Source organism: Anabrus simplex, chromosome 1, assembly GCF_040414725.1.
Source record: "Anabrus simplex isolate iqAnaSimp1 chromosome 1, ASM4041472v1, whole genome shotgun sequence".
NCBI classification, from domain to species: domain Eukaryota; kingdom Metazoa; phylum Arthropoda; class Insecta; order Orthoptera; family Tettigoniidae; genus Anabrus; species Anabrus simplex.
The window spans coordinates 1578037116-1578058672 of record NC_090265.1 but is presented as its reverse complement, the minus strand read 5'-3'; the positions used below and the strand labels follow the sequence as shown (position 1 = coordinate 1578058672).

At 37.6% G+C, this 21557-nt stretch overlaps 1 protein-coding gene across 2 annotated transcripts in view; it reads left to right on the top strand.

Annotated features, from left to right (window-relative positions):
* The window catches only part of Gasp (Chitin binding Peritrophin-A domain-containing protein Gasp), a 39548-nt gene extending 31620 nt beyond the window's left edge, over positions 1-7928 (top strand). The window contains exons 5-6 of one of the 2 annotated variants that reach the window (XM_067138175.2): positions 5897-6779; positions 7338-7928. In XM_067138175.2, the coding sequence (XP_066994276.1) occupies positions 5897-6089 (193 nt within the window). In that variant the 3' untranslated portion in view covers positions 6090-6779; positions 7338-7928. The remainder of the gene's footprint in view (positions 1-5896; positions 6780-7337) is intronic. The other variant, XM_067138176.2, reaches the window with a different exon arrangement.
* The last annotated feature ends 13629 nt before the right edge of the window (positions 7929-21557 follow it).

Sequence of the window (21557 nt, the reverse complement as noted above, 5' to 3'; positions counted from 1 at the left end):
GATACATGTGCTGTGGGTCAGTATTTCTCCCCTCACCATTGTCACATAACGGTATTTCGAGGTGCAATGATGATATACCTTTGTGAGGTTATTAAGGACATTGAAAAATTATTTCTCAGACTTATTTCACATCTTATTGAAAAAGCAGTATTTCTTTTCTCTTGGAAGAAAGTATTCTCTTTGCATGTATGCAGGCATTGTTTTTTTTATTCTTATTCCTCCTCTTCCAATTTGTTATTATTCTTATATTCAGAACTGCATAACACCTACTCATCTAAAGCCAGTTACAGTTTCCTTCTACATTTTTGAAGTGCCAGACTTCACTTATTACTGCTCTATAGATGTTTGTCTTCAATATTACTTGTATACATAGAATTCAGTTAACTCTGCTATAATGCAGACCCCTCTCCTCTCTTGATGTTGTCACTTCTTCTTCAAGATATCTTACCTTGATATCATTAATATGATTCCTCTCCACTTTCTTTGGTCTTTCCACCACTCCTCCTCCAACATTGTGTCCCAGTCCAGGTTTCTTTCTCTAATACTGCATTGGATTGTGTCCTTCCATCTCAATCGTGGTCTTCCACGACCCCTCCTTCCTTGTATTTGCATTTCCATCACCTTATTTGGCATTCTTTCATCACTCATTCACTTTATGTGCCCAAACCATCTTAATTGGCTCTTCTTTATTCTTTCATTCATTTTTCCCACTCCAATTTCTTCCCACTTTTTCCTCATTCCTTATTTTGTCTCTACTACTTTATGTATCATACGCCTCAACTTCATTTTGGCTGCCTGTATTCAACTCTCATCCTTCTTTGTCATTGTCCAAGTTTCTGCTCTGTAAGTTGTTATGGGTACATAATACATCTTGTACATAGTTTCCTTTGCTTCCTTTGGAACATCTTTGTCCCATAACATGTTTCTTAAACTATGGTAGAAACAGCTTCCAGCTTGAATTCTCTTACTAATTTCAGCATCCAGTCGAGCATTCTCCATTAATTCACTTGCCAGGTATTTGAACATCTCCACTACTTCCAGGGGCTTGTCTGCAAGTTTAATCTGACCTTTCCCTTCCTTCTCCCCTCTAGTCATAACAACAGTTTTACTTTGTTCTACACTTATTTTCAATTCACATTCTTTGATCTTCCCATTCACCACATCCAGCTGTTCTTGAACCTTCATCGTTGTCTTCTCCCCAAATCACAATATCATCTGCAAGTAACAACATGTTCATTTCTCGTTGTCTTCTCCCCAAATCACAATATCATCTGCAAATAACAACATGTTCATTCTCTTCCTCCATATGCTGCTTTTGCTGTTTTCATGATGTTATCCATTACTATTGTAAACAGAATTGGTGATAGAACACTTCCCTATCTAAGCCCACTAGTGATTTTGAACCAACTTGTCCTTCCAACTTGTGTTTGCATACAACTACAAGATTCCTTGTACACTGTCATGATCATTTTTATTAATCCCTGTCCAATTTCTTTTTGCACCTGACTGTCCCAAACTTTTGTCCTGGGGAAACTGTCATATGCCTTTTTCAATGTCAATGAATGCCATCATCATATCATTCCCATACTCTCATTGCTTTTCTATCAGTTGTCTCATAATGAAAACGGGCTCTATTGTTGATCTTCCACTTCTGAAACCAAATTGATTTTCCTGTATCTGAATTTCAACCCTCAACTTTATCCTACTTTCCAACATCCTCTCCATTAGCCTAGCAACATAGGATATCAGAGTAATTCCCCTGTAATTCTTCAATACTTTCTTATCGCCTTTCTTGAAAATTGGGATGATTATTCCTTTCTACCAATCCTCAGGGACCTCCTTATTCTCCCAGACAATCCTGAGAACTCGATATGTCCACTGCAGGCCTACAGCTCCAGCTGCCTTTATCATCTCCACTGAAATTTCATCTATTCCAGCAGTTTTTCCATTCTTCAGCTTTCTTACTGCCATTTCAATTTTCATTCAATGTAATTTCTTTATCCATTTCTTCATCAACTAATTGCCTTTCCTGGTAGTCCATTAAATGACTGTCATTATTTCTCATATTCAGCAACTTCTGAAAATACTCTCTCCATCTATTTCTTATTTCTTCTGGCTTTGTTATTATGCCGTCTTCACCTTCACAAATCTGGTGCTTACTTGATATCTCTTTTTGTTTCTTAAGATACCTTTCTTGCTGCCCTGCATATCATCTCTCAATTTCTGTGTGAGTAAGGCCCAGCTTTTCCTCTTTCTTCCTCTACTACTTTCTTGGCCAAATTCTTTGCCTCCATATATTTTCTTCTACTTTCTTCAGTCTTTATGTTCTCCATGTTTACCATACCATTTTCTTTTCCTTCACTTTACCCTATCATTCCACCAGTGTATCTCTTTGTCTTTCACATTTCCTGATGTTCTACCACATACTTTTTCTGCACATCCAACCAGTGCTTCCTTAAATCTTTTCCATTCATCTTCAACATTCCCCAGCTCCATCCTGGGTACCAAGGGTATTACTTCACTTTGAAATTCTTCTTGTATGCTTTTCTCCTTCAACTTCCATACTTTAATTCTTTTTTCTCTTCTTAATGGGGTTTCTTCAATCTTTCCCACTTTCAGTTCCAGTTTTCCTATCACAACTCTATGATCTCCACCAAAGGCTTCTTCAGGCATGTCTGTAACATCTAAAAGGTTCTTCTGGTGATCTTTCTCGATGATTACATAATCAATCATGGTCTTTGTTTGTCTGTCTCCCCAACCATACCTTGTAATCTTCTGACTGTTCTTCTTCCTAAACCAAGTGTTTCCAACAATCATTTGATTCCTCATGTAAAAGTCCACCAACAACTCGCCTTCTGGATTTATGTTTCCATATCCAAATGGCTCTACAACATCTTCCCTTCCTTGTCTTTTCATTCCATCTTGTGCATTTAGATCTCCCATCAATAGCACTTCATTATCTTCTGTCTCTCCACTTTCTCTAAAAATTCCTCTAGATGTTCATCTATGCAACCCATTTGTAGGGAATACAACTGGAATAGATCTTTCATGCCATTTTCAAACTGGAGTCTCGTCACCATCATCCTATCGCTGATGCATTTTGTAGACTCCACATATTCTTGGATTTCTTTTCTAAGTATGATGGCTACTCCATTTTTTGCTTCAGGTCCTCTGCTGTAATACAGCCTGTATCCTTTTTTCAGAGGAATCTCTCCTATACCCCTCTTCTTGGTCTCACACAGTCCAAGTATGGCTATATCTTTTTCTTTCACGAAGTCAACCAGTTCTTCTGTCTTTCCCATCAGTGTCAGGACATTTACTGTCACAATCTTGATGTAATTTGGTGCTGGTTGCCCACTTCTCACAGTTCTCCCAGCACCCAAACAGCTGCGCGTCACTTTTAGCAGGAGACACCCTAAACTTTTCTGAGGCACCATATCTGCTTTATCCATATAGGCTATTGTTACAATGGGCTCGCCACACCCAAAGGCATTTTATACCTACTGCCAGGTTCAAACTTAGGCTGCCCCTAACATGGAGACAGATACCTTTCGTAGCCACTCCTCTGGAGTACAGACACTACGGATTTGCCCTTCTGCCATCTCCACCATACCAAAGTTCATCTTCTCCGTCGAAGATGCCGTTGAGGACTTCACCCATAACCCAGGGCAGGGCCCTCCATATTTATGACCCCTGGAGAGAGGGTGTCCCAGTATTTCAAAGCCCCCAGGAATTGGGCTACCTGTTGGTCCGCGGGTTGTATTGGATATTTCAACCAACCCTACATACACGCTCTGTAGGGGTCAGGTTTCCCTGGTTACTTTCGGAAGTTATCCTCACCCACAAAGGCTGAGGTTATTTGCAGAGAAGTTCATTACTGTTCTTACAAATGTATTCTCATGAATGATATGGCCCTAGTTGACTAGTAACCTATGCATTGCATCATCCAACTTGTACATTTTTATGTGATAAATATAATCATAACTACCTATTACCTTTCTTAATATTTCAACATTTCTTGATGTATTCTGGAAAATCCATTTCCAACAACTTTGTGTTGAACAAAACCACATTGATTTTAATATTTTTTTGGTCTATATCATTGTTAATACTGTCCTTTCCACAATACTTGTAAAAAGAAGGCTTCTCCTTTATATCAGTTAAAGAAATGTATTCATTATATGTTTGTCTAATTCTCTTAGGCACACCTCATTTTCTGCAGATTGATACCAATGAAACTAAGTTTGTTATAGATGAGATTGTGGCCCATATTTGATTTTATCTTCTCAAACATATGCTTTTATAATATTTAATTTCCCTAAAATTCTTATTATTTTAGAGTTAAGTAATGCAATACTATTTCTTAAAAGTCATGTAGATTCTTTTCTCGGACAACTGTGTATGTGTATAGAGGGACTATTGCACACCTTCTAGTAACTATCCACATGCTCTATTTCTGTGTGCTGGTGTTGGTATTCGTGTATTAGTTTGAAGTTTCTGGTATTTACCTTGCAACTAAATTATCAGTATCTGTGTTAACAGCTATGTCTAATAAGAAGTATTAATGAAATTGAATTACAAGGCAACTACTGCATTGAGCACAAATAATTGATGGTTATGTTTTTGAGCTTCCAGAAATAGAATGGTCATTTGATATTGAGACTATCATAAATGCCATGCATATTTCTGGATGCCAATCATTCCAGTACTAAATAATTCTGTGCACTCTAAGCACTACATTAACACAATTATTTTCTAAACAAGAGTAATGATATTGCACATGAATAAGATTGCAAAAAAATTTCATTGTTCTGTTATGTCTTGATGATTATGTTATGTTAGGTATATTCAGACTGTGTTTTTAGAGGTAATCAGGAAATTTTCTTGCACATTTTAACTCATTTCTACTATTCACAGTTCAATTAATTTATATCATGCTATTAGTAGAGAGAGAAATCCAATCTTCCAGCCTCAAGTTACAAGTTTTGAGTGGATCGTGGCACATTATTGTTTAACAATGGATCTAATACATACAATCTTTACACTGTATGGGTTTTGAATGAACATTACCACAATCCAAAGCAGGGAAGGAAGTAAGGAATATAACTAATCAGTTTGCCACTCAGTGACTCCAGTAAAAGGGCTTTTGGAGGAGAGTGTGTTATGAAGGAAGCCACATCCAACAGCTGCAAGAAGCATTTTTTTTTGTCATTTTGTTTTATTTTAATTCAGTTCTAACTTCACTGATATTTATAAATCCTTCTTCACTCTACCAAGGTATATCCTGTGGTAGGGAATTTTACATCAACTGATTCCCTTAAACATGATTCAGCCATAAAACTAGCAGAGGCATTCAGAACTGAAATTATCCATTGTCTGATGCTGAATAGGCCTGCATTAATATGAATTACTACAGAGTATTATATTTAAACTCTTCAGCATGGCAAACAAAAATGGATGAATAGTATAATATTCCTGGCATAAAAATACTTGAGGTAGCATTCAGTTTACTGCTGAATCTCATGACTTCTGTGAATCATAGAAGAGATGTAGGGAAAAAAATTAGTTACACCTACAATTTGTCATTGTAATGAACCTGATAGCTTTACTTCATTCTATGTGCAAAAACATATACCTAGGTAGATGTAACTTGCCTTGCAAGTTTTAATTTTGCTTTTGTAATCACCACCATGGTTGTTGATTTCAAAACTCAAGGCCATACTGTTTAAAATGCAAGGATTGAAAAACACCAAGGTCTGAATATACCTAAGTTGGTTAGCATGATAAAAGCATGATTTCATTACAACTCTTGTTTTTATTTTGTCTCTCTATTTCTTTTCTTCCTTTCGTTCTTCTCTCTAATCTGTCTCGTTCACCTCCATCACATCCACCTTAGCGAGGATTACTACGGTGACCTGGATCTGAAGAGTATCCGCAAGAGTGAGCTGTTGGCCGGTGTCCAGTCCAACGGTCAGAGTCGCAGTGGGGCCTCCTCCAACAAGGCCTCCATCAAGCCACGTCCCCCAGTCCCTCAAGCCCCCGGCAGCAGGGCCGCCCCACCAAACGCGAGGCCCGATGATGCCGCATAATCACACACAACACCTATAACATCACTTTTACCTTAACTCTAGCTTAAGAAAATTAAAACATGCATTTTCAAGACAATTTCTTGTGACCATCAACATTCCAGACTGCTACTTTTCTTCGATGACCAAGCGATTAGAAAATTCTCATAAATCTCATCAGTGGGATGTCTGCAACTTCTCGTAAGTGCAATTTATTATAGGCTAGTTCTATTAGCCTCCCTTATTAAACACATTGAGAAGAAAATGAAAACATAGTAGAAAACGATAGTAGAAATCATCACTTAATGTTGTCCGCACACACAATTACATGAAGACAGTTTAGTATGAAAAGTAGTGAAAGCAATAGAGATTGCCCTCTTCTAAGGACAATTTTTTGGTTGCTCTCCGAGAAATGAAATTACTCCATATGGCTATGTATATAATTCAATGTACAGATACACTTCATTGCATTACTATTTCAAATTTTTAAAATTAAATATTGTTTACGTCTACACATTTTACAACCTCAACTGCGTCTGATTTTAAAATGTTATTGGTGTACGACACCAATGGTACATTCAGCGTGTCACACTTGTAAACAAACATCACCATTTGGACACAAGATACACACTTTCACCTGATAAGGAATTCCTCTTCCCTAACTTTGGAATTAAAGTATCCTCAACTCACTGCTACCTGAAAATCTTTTACAAGGTATAGTAGATCAACGACTGTCTGCATGGGTGTACTGCTGTTTTCTGTACTACTTCAGCTGCTTCAGCTGTCTGTTGTAGTCTAATGTGGTCTTTTGGGATGTCAGCTATTGTAACTTTGAACCTAGAATAATATCTGCTTTGAGGTTTTCATCATATGAACTCCTTAGAAATAACCTAATAGCTCTGCATAAGCTGATATCCCAAATACTGTAATGTGGTTTAATTGCATGCCTACTATTACCATCACCTAACATTTTGATATTTATAGTCCTTTTAAGGGAATTATAGAGATTTACAATCTTCTATGGCTTAGCTAGATGTTACTAACACTGATTTCACCAATATATAGTGTATGTGTCGCTGAATACAGTAAATGTATGTTTAGTTGTAACGAGTTTGGATAACAGATTCTTGGAAATTAGGAAGAAATGTAAATATTATTTTGATGAAACATAATCAGTTTAAAATAATTATTATGTATGTATATATATTTCTTTTAATGCAATTTATAGCTATTTTTACATTGGCACTAATACTTTTGCCTACTTTCCTGCAGTGAGGACTATTATGGTGAAGTGGATCTTAAGGCACTCAGAAAGTTGGGACTCCGAAAATGAAGAAGAAATGAACAATATTATGAGTGATAATTTAATAAACATGGACACTCTGAAGCCTTAGGTGTGATGCTAAGTGCTAGACTGCCTGCTAAATGCTCATCTTGTTTTGACAAGTGTGTGTTACGTTGATATTTCTTCCCGTGTTTTTCCCCAACCTTCACTAGAGTTAAACTAGGAATGAATTCAAGTTACTTCTTGGAGTGATTTGAACCAGTATATTTTAAATGATGGTCGATGATTATGTTGTATTTCCTAATGAACACAACTGTGTGTGATGTACAAAAGATTCCCATCTCCCATTTGGTTCATTGTTACATTTCATCTCAGTCCCTTTCTTCCAGACACATAAATTATGTGGACAGCAGTTATATACATACTTTACGCTCAGATGAATTCACTGTTCTTTTCAAGATTGTTATTTAAAAAAACAAAATACTATTTAACTTAAGATCAATATATTGTTGGTTCCAAGTAAAGTGTATGTATGTCACTTATGTGTTTTTGTAAATAAAATGTCGTCTCTAAGTCTATGTAATTTGTTTACTATATCTCATCCATCCTCTACACTCATCACTAGTAAGTAGGTATAAACATGTAGATTCTAATCATTACAGGTAACAAACTTTCAGAAATTAGGCATCTGCACTACAATCATATGGAAGAGATTGTATGAATAGCAAGGGCCCTTCTAACTCCTGTTAGGTACTTCACAATTTCATACAGGCTTTTAGTGAGAGGAAGTAGCTCTGGGAGCTCTTTCAAGAATGTTGAAATCTAACTCATCAATACATATTACATTCTCTATACATCATCAGCTTTTCAAAACAGGCCAGTATTGTTGAGTAGTTTACATGTACTGTATTTGTTAACAGTCCCAAGATAATAGTATTATACTGTAACACAAGGGACAGGGAGCAGCTTTCTTCCAAAATGTTGTAAGTCGATCATAAGTCATTTTGATGTATTTCACAAAGCATTCAGAGTTTAAATTTATTCGCGTGAATCAACTGTTTCATAATCTTCTATACTATCATCAGTACTCATATTGTACATAAGTAGGGGTCATGTGAAGCCATGTTCATCATCATTTGTGTAAAGTCATTGTTTGTTTTTCAACAGGTGAGCTAAAATATGAACCTGCTATTCTGTGGAAAACGTTTGGAGGTTACAATATTGTATTGCTGAGAGTGCGAAGTGTGCTTATCCATATTTGAGAACTGTTGTGGGCTGTAGTTTATTTGTTCAGTCATTTTCATTATTATCTTTGCCAATAACTTGGGCCAGGGTTGTCATCTTGCCATCATCATTCACTGGAATGGGTATGAGCATGCACAAGATGCATTAGCATACATCAGATATTATGAGCTGCCTGACATGTTCATAACAATGACTTGCAATCCCAAGTGGTCAGATTTTTGTCAGAGCAGCTCGTAGGCCAAAAACCAACTAATCTATATTACATCATAGCCGAAGTGTTCCGATAGAAAAATGTATAGCCATTTTGACAAAGGGTGAAATTTTTGATCCTGTCCAATGCTAGATATACACAGTAGAATGGTAAAATCTCAGTTCCATATTTACATTTTGGCTTTTAGTTAAAATTTGCCCTAACAGTTTGATGGCATTATAAGTGCCAAAATACCAAACCAAAAATCACTGACCCTGTTCTGAATGATATCATCCTGAAAAACATGGTCCATCGCTCTTTGCAGTGTTTATAACCCCAAGTCAACTTGCATGCAAAATTGGCAAGAGTGTAGTAGAGGATACCTCAAAGCTCTCATCAAAAAGACTCAGAACAGTGAGAATGGCAACCCTTTGTACAGATGAAGAAGTCCGGCAGATGGTGGCTGCACGGCTCTTATCAAAATACCAAAATGTACTCATTCGGAACAAATATTTCAGGTTCCCTATGGGAATCAACATCTTTATCATCTTATCAATATGGTGACCACCAGCAACAGACCTTGACATTGACAATTCCTGGATAGTCGGTACAGCTCACTTCTGTGTAAAATGTTCAATGCCCATATAAATATGGAATTTCGCAGTTCTGTCAAATACATTAAGTACATCTGCAAGTACATCATCAAGGGCAGTGGTCAGGCTGCATTCAATCTTCATAAGCCAGGTGGTCAAGGTAACCAGTGAGAGAAAGTTTGAAGTACCAGTACGGATTCTACATTAGTAAAAATGAGGGTCTGTTGAGGATCCTCAGATTTCCCTTGCACGAAAAACATGCTACGGTCCCATATTTGAAGATCAATCTAAAAAATGGCCAGCATGTCTATTTTAATGACTGAAACTTCCAGAAATAGATCCAAAATCCTTCTAACACAACACTCACAGAATTTTTAACATCTGCCAGAATGATCCTTTTACCTTACTAATACTTAAGAAACACACCTACATAACAATTCAAATGTCATCTTATCAGAGCACCAGTGGATGACAACCCAGACATCATATACAGTGATGCTGGTTGCACACCTTCCTCTCCATTGACACCATTACGGACAATAACCAGGTTCTTGGTTATGCAATGGAATTTTTAAATTCTTTAGAAATATCTGGAGTCCATCCCACAAACTCCATCTTAAAGTGATTGCACTGGTCATGCTGCTGTGCAGTTTGAATGCACCCAGACTGTGTAATGGCACCAGACTGATTGTCAAAGCCATCGGGCTCAGTATTATCGAGGGGATATTTTTGATGAGCTGTGACAAAGGCCAGCGTGTTTCCATCTTGCGCACTCCACTAATACCATCATACTTGTCATTCATCCTTAAGAGATTGTAGTTAGGACTGCATCTAGAGAACCAGTGCTTCAGGCATGGCCAGCTTCACATGGTGTACTCTCAAGTGTTGAGTGGTAATAACCTATATATCTATATATATAAAATAACTTGTCCTGACTGACTGACTGACTGACTGATTCATCATTGCCGAGCCAAAACTACTGGACATAAAGAAATGAAATTTTGGGGATACATTCATGTTAAGATGTAGGTGCTCGCTAAGAGAGGATTTTTGGATATTCCGGCGCTAAGGGGGTGAAAAGGGGGGTGAAATTTTAAAATGAGTGCATCTATATCTCAAAACTTTAAAAGTTTACAGATGTAAAAATTGGTATTTAGAATCTTCATTAAAAATAAGGAAACACATATTTTTGTTTTCAGAAAATCGCAATAGGAGGGGTGAAAAAGGGTGAAAATGGGGGAAAATGGGTAGAATGCCTTTTTCAGGATACCCGTACTTATATCTCAGAAACTGAAGATATTACAGACCTGAAAATTGGTACTTTTGATCTCTTTTATAAATAAAGAAAAATGTATTTTTTGTTTTTGGAAAATCCAATTAATGGAAGGGTGAAAAATGGGTGAATTTTTTAAATGAGTGAATCTATATCTCCAAACTTTTAAAGTTTGCAGATGTGAAAATTGGTATTTAGAATCTTCATTAAAAATAAAGAAACACATCTTTTTTTGTTTCCAGAAAATCGCAATAGGAGGAGCGAAAAGGGGTGAAAAAGGGGTTGAATGCCTTTAATGCGGCTACTTATATCTCAGAAACTGAAGATATTACAGACCTAAAAATTGGTGCTTGGGATCTCCTTTAAAAATAATGAAACACGTGTTTTTTGTTTCTGGAAAATCCAATTAAGGGGGGGGGTGAAAAGGGGGTAATATTTTAAAATGAGTGTATCTATATCTCAAAACTTTTAAAGGTTATAGATGTGAAAATTGGTATTTAGAATCTCCTTTAAAAATAAAGAAACGCGTGTATTTTGTTTTCGGAAAATCCTAATAGGAAGGGTGGAAAAGGTTGAAAAAGGGGTCGAATGCCTTTCATGAGTCTACTTATATTTCAGAACCTGAAGATATTACAGACCTGAAAATTGGTGTTTGGGATCTCCTTTAAAAATAAAGAAACAAGTATTTTTTGTTTTTGGAAAATCTAATTAATGGGGGTGAAAAGGGGGTGATTTTTTAACATGAGTGTATCTATATCTCAAAACTTTTAAAGTTTACAGGTGTTAAAATTGGTATTTAGAATCTCCTTTAAAAGTAAAGAAACACGTATTCTTTCGTTTTCGGAAAATCCCAATAGGATAGGGTGTAAAAGGGAGAATACTGGGTTGAATGCCTTTAATGAGGCTACTTATATTTCAGAACCTGAAGATATTACAGACCTGAAAATTGGTATTTGGGATCTACCTTAAAAGTAAAGAAACACGTATTTTTTCGTTTTTGGAAAATGCAAATATTGGGGAGTGAAAAGGAGGGGGGTGAATTTTTTTTAAAATGAGTGTGTCTACATCTTTAAAATTTACAGATGTAAAAATTGGTAGTTAGAATCTCCTCTAAAAATAAAGGAACAAGTATTTTTTTGTTTCCTCTAAATACCAAAAATTTGTTGAATGCCTTTAATGAGGATACATATATCTCAGAAATGAAAGATATTAGAGAACTGAAAATTTGTATATGGGATCTCCTTTAAAACTGAAGAAACACGTATTTTTTAGTTTTTGGAAAATCCAATTAATGGCGGTTAAACAGGAGTGACAAATTGGGGTGAATTTTTTGAAAGACTATATCTACAGAATATCTTGGAAACGTAAAATGTTACAGACATAAAAAGTGGGTGTTTGGAATCTCCTGTAAATGTAAAGAAACATAGGTGATTTGTTTTTGGAAACGCCACTTAAGGGGAACTCAAAAGGGGTGAAATTTTAAAATGAGAATTTTTACAGTATATCTAAAAAACTTAACATGTTACAGAAGTGAAAAATGGTATCTTTATCTCTATTGAACATAAAGAAACGTGTATTTTTAGTTTTCGCAAATACCACTTTGGTGGTGGTGGTGGTGGGGGAGGGGGGGGTAAAAGTGACTGACACAGGTGTTGAATTCTTTTAATTAGGCTACTGATATCTCAAAAATGAAGATGTTACAGACGTGAAATTTGATATTTGCAATCTGCTTTAAAAGTAAAGAAACACGTATTCTCGGAAAATCCAATGAAGGTGGGGGGAGGGGTGAAAGAATTGAGAAATTGACTTAATTGTATGAGAATACATACATCTAATAAAAACTAAAGTTGTTACAGACGTAAAGATTCGTATTTGAATCTCCTTTAAAAACAAAAAAAAACGCGTTTTGGGGGGAACACATCTTGGAGGGCGGGAGTGTAAAGGAGTTGAATTCCTTTCATGAGGACAAATAAATCAAAAACTGAAGAAGTTAGAGTCGTGATAATTGGTATTTAGAAGACCCTTTACTATTAAAGAAACAAGTATTTTTTGCGGGAAAATTCACTTAAGGGGGGGGGGGAGGTAGTGTGAAATGAAGTGAAAAAAGTAAATTATTTTTATGGGGATACTTATATCTCAAAACTGAAGGTAATAGACGTGAACATTGGTGTTTGGAATCTCCCTTAAACATAAAGAAATAAGCCTACTTTTAATATTTTTTGGGGGGGAGGGTGGCGGTAAATAAACTTAACGGCGGTGGGGGGTAGAAGGAGGTGAGACCAACTGATTTTACTGTTCTTAATGGTTTTATAAGGATCCTCCGTTGCTCAGGCGGCAGCGCGCCGGCCTCTCACAGCTGGGTTCCGTGGTTCAAATCCCGGTCACTCCATGTGACATTCGTGCTGGACAAAACGGAGGCGGGACAGGTTTTTCTCCGGATACTCCGGTTTTCCCTGTCATCAGCCATTCCAGCAACACATAATAATAATAATAATAATAATAATAATAATAATAATAATAATATTGTTCCGGACCGTCGTCAAATGTGCGGACCGCGCTGGAAACGGCTCCTGGACGGGTAATGACTAAGAATGCAGTCCGGTCGCGGGTTCAGAGCCGCCAAGGCACCCAATATGACACCACGCCGGATCTCCTGAAAGTTATAGGAAAAGATGGCAAAGATTTACGGACCCAACTGACCGGGAGGAATACCTGAGCCTAGCCCGGGAAGTACGAAATCGATTGCTGGAAAGGAAGATTGAAAAATGGGAGGAAACGTGCCGTAATCTAATAGAAAACGAGTCAGATCGGGAATTTTGGTGGATTCTCGCAGAAAACGAGTCAGATCGCGAATTTCGGCGGATTATATATCTAAGACAATAAGCATTCAATTATAAATTTCAGAATAATACCGTAGCGAAGCACGGGTATCTTGCTAGTATATATCTATATATATAAAGTAGCTTGTCCTGACTGATTGACTGACTGATTGACTGACTGACTGATTCATCATCGCCGAGCTAAAACTACTGGACATAAAGAAATGAAAGTTTGGAGATATATTCATATTAAGATGTAGGTGCTCGCTAAGAGAGGATTTTTTGATATTCCGTCGCTAAGGGGGTGAAAAGGGGGGTGAAATTTTAAAATGAGTGTGTCTATATCTCAAAACTTTACAGATGTGAAAATTGGTATTTAGAATCTTCTTTAAAAATAAGGAAACACGTATTTTTTTGTTTTCAGACAATCCCAATAGGAGTGGTGAAAAAGGGGTTGAATGCCTTTAATCAGGATACCGCTACTTATATCTCAGAAACTGAAGATATTACAGACCTCAAAATTGGTACTTTGATCGCTGTCAAAAATAAAGAAACACATATTTTTTTGTTATTGGAAAATCCAATTAATGCGAGGGTGAAAGGGGAGGGGTGAATTTTTAAAATGAGTGCATCTATATCTCAAAAGTTTTAAAGTTTAGAGATGAAAAAATTGGTATTTAGAATCTTCATTAAAAATAAAGGAACACGTATTTTTTTGTTTTCGGAAAATCCCAATAGGAGGGATGGAAAGGGATGAAAAATGGGTTGAATGCCTTTAAAGAGAATACTTATATCTCAGAAACCGAAGATATTACAGACCTCATAATTGGTACTTTTGATCGCTTTCAAAAATAAAGAAACCCATATTTTTTTGTTTTGGGAAATTCCAATTAATGCGAGGGCGAAAAGGGGGGTGATTTTTTAAAATAAGTGCATCTATATCTCAAAAGTTTTAAAGTTCAGAGATGTAAAAATTGGTATTTAGAATCTTTATTAAAAATAAAGGAACACGTATGTTTTGTTTTCGGAAAATCCCAATAGGAGGGGTGAAAAGGGGTGAAAATGCGTTGAATGCCTTTAAAGAGAATACTTATATCTTAGAAACTGAAAATATTACAGACCTGAAAATTGGTATTTGGGATCTACTTTAAAAATAAAGAAACAGGTATTTTTCGTTTTGGGAAAATCCAAATAATGGGGGGTGAAAAGGGGGAATGAAAATTTTAAAATGAGTGTATCTATATCTCAAAACTATTAAAGTTTATAGATGTAAAATTTGGTATTTAGAATCTCCTTTAAAAATAAAGAAACACGTACTTTTTTGTTTTCGGAAAATCCTAATAGGAAGGGTGGAAAAGGGTGAAAAAGATGTTGAATGCCTTTAATGAGGCTACTTATATTTCAGAACCTGAAGATGTTACAGACCTGAAAATTGGTATTTGGGATCTACTTTAAAAATAAAGAAACAGGTATTTTTTCGTTTTTGGAGAATCCAAATAATGGGGGGTGAATTTTTAAAATGAGTGTGTCTACATCTTAAAACGTTAAACGTTTACAGATGTAAAATTGGTGTTTAGAATCTCCCTTGAAAATAAAGGAACACGTATTCCTTTGTATTCTCTAAATCCCAATAGGAGGGGTGTAAAAGGGTGAATAATGGGTAGAATGCCTTTAATGAGGATACATATATCTCAGAAACTGAAGATATTACAGAACTGAAAATTTGTAAATGGGATCTCCTTTAAAAATAAAGAAACACGTATATTTTTGCTTTTGGAAAATTATTAATGGCGGTTAAACAGGAGTGGCAAATTGGGGTGAATTTTTTGAAAGACTATATCTACAGAATATCTGAGAAGCGTAAAATTTTACAGACGTAAAAAGTGGGTATTTGGAATCTCCTGTAAGTGTAAAGAAACATAGGTGATTTGTCTTTGGAAACTCCACTTAAGGGGAACTAAAAAGGGGTGAAATTTTAAAATGAGAATTTCTACAGTATATCTCAAAAAACATAACATGTTACACAAGTGAAAAATGGTAATTTTTTTATTCTATTAAAGTAAAGAAACGTGTATTTTTAGTTTTCGGAAATACCACTTGGGTAGTGGGGGGGGGGGGTAAAAGTGACTGAAAATGGTGTCGAATTATTTTAATTAGGCTACTGATATCTCAAAAATGAAGATGTTACACACGTGAAATTTTATTTCTGGAATCTGCTTTAAAAGTAAACAAACACGTATTCTCGGAAAATCCAATGAAGGGGGTTTGGGGGGTTAAAGGATTGAAAATTTAATTGACTTAATTGTATGAGAATACATACATCTAATAAAAACTAAAGTTGTTACAGGCGTGAAAATTGGTATTTGATCTCCTTTAAAAACAAAGAAAAGCGCGTTTCGGGGGGGAACAATCTGGGGGGGGGGGAAAGAGTTGAATTCCTTTCATGAGGACACATAAATCAAAAACTGAAGAGGTTAGAGTGGTGAAAACTGGTATTTAGAAGATCCTATCCTATTAAAGGAACAAGTATTTTTTGCCTTAATATCACTTTTTAAGGGGGGGGGGTAGTGTGAAAGGAAGTTAAAAAAGTGAATTATTTTTAATGGGATACATATATCTCAAAACTGAAGGTAATAAACGTGAACATTGGTATTTGGAATCTCCATTAAACATAAAGAAAGACGCCTTCTTTTAGTTTTCTTTTTTTTTGGGGGGGGGGTAAATAAACTTAACGGCGGTGGGGTTTAAAAGAAGGTGAGACCAATTGATTTTACTGTTCATAATGTACTTATAAGGAGCCTCCGTTGCTCAGGCGGCAGCGCGCCAGCCTCTCACAGCTGGGTTCCGTGTTTCAAATCCCGGTCACTTCATGTGACATTCGTGGTGGACAAAACGGAGGCGGGACAGGTTTTTCTCCGGATGCTCCGGCTTTCCCTGTCATCATTCATTCCAGCAACACTGTACAATATTTCATTTCATTTGTCACTCATCGATCATTGCCCCAGAGGGGAGCTTCGGCAGCCGGCACAATTCCTATTGTCGCCGCTAGATTGGGCTTTATTCATTCCATCTCTGATCCTGTCGAATGATAGGAAACAGGCGGTAGATTTTCGATGTACTTATTCTGATCATAAACCGATCATTTTTAATCTTTCCTGGGTTCTTTTTCAACAGCCATCTTTTCCTTCGGAGAACGTTCTTAGATTACAGTAGATTCTCCTGGCATATAAATAAAAATTTAAACACATTTGAAATAAACGGTAGGAATGAGATTGGCCGTCAAATTGTTCACCTCTATAATAAGGTCAATAATACACGGAGGTATGTCATTCGTATCGCCAGAAATCCCGCACACTTGCCTACGCGCGACAATGGTGCTGGTCACATTGTCAACAATGACAATGGCAGCAGATGTAATTTACCGCCAAGTAGCGGTCTTGCATATTGCTGTGGGGTCCAGAACATATAATAATAATAATAATAATAATAATAATAATAATAATAATAATAATAATAATAATAATAATAATATTCTGGACCGTCGTCACATGTGTGCCGCCCACGCTGGAAACGGGTCCTGGATGGCTAATGACAAAGAATGCAGTCCGGCCGCGGGTTCAGTAGGCTACCGCCAAGGCACTCGAGACGACACCTCGACAGATCCCCTGAAGGATTTGATCCATATTAAAAATGCGTATAGGAAAAGATGGCAAAGATTTAGGGACCCAACTAACTGGGTGGAATACCTGGACCTAGCCCGGGAAGTACGAAATCGATTGCTGGAAAGAAAGATTGAAAAATGGGAGGAAACTTGCCGTAACCTATTAGAAAACGAGACAGATCGCGAATTTTGGCGGATTCTCGCAGAAAAGGAATCAGATCGCGAATTTCGGCGGATTATATATCTAAAACAATAAGCATTCAATTACAAATTTCAGTATAATACCGTAGCGAAGCACGGGTATCTTGCTAGTATATACACTGACTGACAGAGCAAATGCAACACCAAGAAGGAGTGGTTCGAAAGGGATGAAAATTGGGGAAAAAACAGAGACGGCACGGAAGAATAATTGATGTTTATTTCAAACCGATATGCAGGTTACACAATGCGCACGGCATCGACTCAGTAGGATGTAGGACCACCGCGAGTGGCGATGCACGCAGAAACACGTCGAGGTACAGAGTCAATAAGAGTGCGGATGGTGTCCTGAGGGATGGTTCTCCATTCTCTGTCAACCATTTGCCACAGTTGGTCGTCCGTACGAGGCTGGGGCAGAGTTTGCAAACGGCGTCCAATGAGATCCCACACGTGTTCGATTGTTGAGAGATCCGGAGAGTACGCTGGCCACGGAAGCATCTGTAAACCTCGTAGAGCCTGTTGGGAAATGCGAGCAGTGTGTGGGCGGGCATTATCCTGCTGAAACAGAGCATTGGGCAGCCCCTGAAGGTACGGGAGTGCCACCGGCCGCAGCACATGCTGCACGTTGCGGTGGGCATTTAACGTGCCTTGAATACGCACTAGAGGTGACGTGGAATCATACGCAATAGCGCCCCAAACCATGATGCCGCGTTGTCTAGTGGTAGGGCGCTCCACATTTACTGCCGGATTTGACCTTTCTCCACGCCGACGCCACACTCGTCTGTGGTGACTATCACTGACAGAACAGAAGCGTGACTCATCGGAGAACACGACGTTCCGCCATTCCCTCATCCAAGTCGCTCTAGCCCGGCACCATGCCAGGCGTGCACGTCTATGCTGTGGAGTCAATGGTAGTCTTCTGAGCGGACGCCGGGAGTGCAGGCCTCCTTCAACCAATCGACGGGAAATTGTTCTGGTCGATATTGGAACAGCCAGGGTGTCTTGCACATGCTGAAGAATGGCGGTTGACGTGGCGTGCGGGGCTGCCACCGCTTGGCGGCGGATGCGCCGATCCTCGCGTGCTGACGTCACTCGGGCTGCGCCTGGACCCCTCGCACGTGCCACATGTCCCTGCGCCAACCATCTTCGCCACAGGCGCTGCACCGTGGACACATCCCTATGGGTATCGGCTGCGATTTGACGAAGCGACCAACCTGCCCTTCTCAGCCCGATCACCATACCCCTCGTAAAGTCGTCTGTCTGCTGGAAATGCCTCCGTTGACGGCGGCCTGGCATTCTTAGCTATACACGTGTCCTGTGGCACACGACAACACGTTCTACAATGACTGTCGGCTGAGAAATCACGGTACGAAGTGGGCCATTCGCCAATGCCCTGTCCCATTTATCGTTCGCTACGTGCGCAGCACAGCGGCGCATTTCACATCATGAGCATACCTCAGTGACGTCAGTCTACCCTGCAATTGGCATAAAGTTCTGACCACTCCTTCTTGGTGTTGCATTTGCTCTGTCAGTCAGTGTATATAAAATAACTTGTCGTGACTGACTGACTGACTGACTGATTCATCATCGCCGAGCCAAAACTACTGGACATAAAGAAATGAACTTTTGGGGATATATTCACATTAAGATCTAGGTGCTCGCTAAGAGAGGATTTTTGGATATTCAGTCGCTAAGGGGGTGAAAAGGGGGTTGAAATTTTAAAATGAGTGTATCTATATCTCAAAACTTTATAGGTTTACAGATGCAAAAATTGGTATTTAAAATCATCTTTAAAAATAAGGAAACACATATTTTTTTGTTTTCAGAACATCCCAATAGAAGGGGTGAAAAAGGGTGAAAAAGTGGTTCAATGCCTTTAATCAGGATACCGGTACTTGTATCTCAGAAACTGAAGATATTACAGACCTGAAAATTGGTACATTTAATCTCTTTTAAAAATAAAGAAACACATATTTTTTTTTGTTTTTGGAAAATCCAATTAATGGGAGGGTGAAAAGGGGGGTGAATTTTTAAAATGAGTGCATCTATATCTCAAAACTTTTACAGTTTACACATATAAACATTGGTATTTAGAATCTTCATTAAAAATAAAGAAACTAGTATTTTTTGTTTTCAGAAAATCCCAATAGGAGGGGTGAAAAGGGGTGAAAAAGGGGTTGAATGCCTTTAATGAGGATACTTATATCTCAGAAACTGAAGATATTACAGACCTGAAAATTGGTGTTTGGGATCTCCTTCCAAAATAAAGAAACAGGTATTTTTTCGTTTTTGGAAAATCTCAAAAGGGTGGAAAAGGGTGAAAAACGGGTTGAATGCCTTTAATGAGGCTACTTATATTTCGGAACCTGAAGATATTACAGACCTGAAAATTGGTATTTGGAATGTACTTTAAAAATAAAGAAACAGGTATGTTTTTGTTTTTGGAAAATCCAAATAATGGGGGGGGGTGAAAAGAGGGGTGAATTTTTAAAATGAGTGTGCCTACATCTTAAAACTTTAAAAGTTTACAGATGTAAAAATTGGTATTTAGAATCTCCTTTAAAAATAAAGGAATACATATTTTTTTGTTTTCTGTAAATCGCTATAAGAGGGGTGTAAAAGGGTGAATGCCTTTAATGAGGATACATATATTTCAGAAACTGAAGATATTACAGAACTGAAACTTTGCGTATGGGATCTCCTTTAAAAATAAAGAAACACGTATTTCTTGTTTTTGGAAAATCCAATTGATGGCAGTTAAACAGGAGTGACAAAGTGGGGTGAATTTTTTGAAAGACAATATCTACAGAATATCTGAGAAACGTAAGATATTACAGACGTAAAAAGTGGGTATTTGGAATCTCCTGTAAATATAAAGAAACATAGGGGGTTTGTTCTTGGAAACTCCACTTAATGGGAACTAAAAAGGGGTGAAATTTCAAAATGAGAACATCTGCAGTATATCTCAAAAACTTAACAACTTACAGAGGTGAAAAACGGTATTTTTTATCTCTATTAAAAATAAAGAAACGTGTATTTTTAGTTTTCGAAATTACCACTTGGGTGGAGGGGGGGTAAAAGTGACTGAAAATGGTGTTGAATTATTTTAATTACGCTACTGATATCTCAAAAATGAAGACGTTACAGACGTGAAATTTGATATTTGGAATCTGCTTTAAAAGTAAAGAAAGATATATTCTCGGAAAATCCAGTGAAATGGGGGGGGTGAAAGAATTGAAAAATTAAATGACTTAATTGTATTAGAATACATATATCTAATAAAAACTAAAGTTGTTACAGACGTGAAAATTGGTATTTGGATCTCCTTTAAAAACAACAACAAAAAACAAAAAAACGCATTTTGGGGGGGAAACCATCTTGGGGGGCGGGAGTGAAAAGGAGTTGAATTCCTTTCATGAGGACACATAAATCAAAAACTGAAGAAGTTAGAGTCATGATAATTGGTATTTAGAAGATCCTTTACTATTAAAGAAACAAGTATTTTTTGCCGGAAATTCACTTGGCGGGGGGGGGGGGGGAGTGTGAAAGGAAGTGAAAAAAGTGAATTGAAAAAAGTGAATTATTTTTATGGGGATACTTATATCTCAAAACTGAAAGTAATAGAGGTGAACATTGGTGTTTGGAATCTCCTTTAAACATAAAGAAACACGCCTTCCTTTAATATTGGGGGGGGGGGGGCGGTGTAAATAAACTTAACGGCGGTGAGGTGTAAAAGGAGGTGAGACCAATTGATTTTACTGTTCATAATGTACTTATAAGGAGCCTCTGTTGCTAAGACGGCAGCGCGCCGGCCTCTCACAGCTGGTTTCCATGGTTCAAATCCCGGTCACTCCATGTGGCATTCGTGCTGGACAAAATGGAGGCGGGACAGGGTTTTCTCCAGATACTCCGGTTTTCCCTGTCATCATTCATTCCAGGAACACTGTCTAATATTTCATTTCATTTGTCCTTCATCGATCATTGCCCCAGGGGAGTACTACTGCAGCCGGCATAATTCCTATTGTCGCAGCTAGATGGGGCTTTATTCATTCCATTCCTGACCCTATTGAAAGACTGGAAACAGGCTGTAGATTTTCGATGTACTTATTCTGATCGTAAACCGATCATTTTTTATCTTTCCTGGGGTTCGTTTCCAACAGCCATATTTTCCTTCGAAGAACGTTCTTAGATTACAGTAGATTCTCCTGGCATATAAATAAAAATGTAA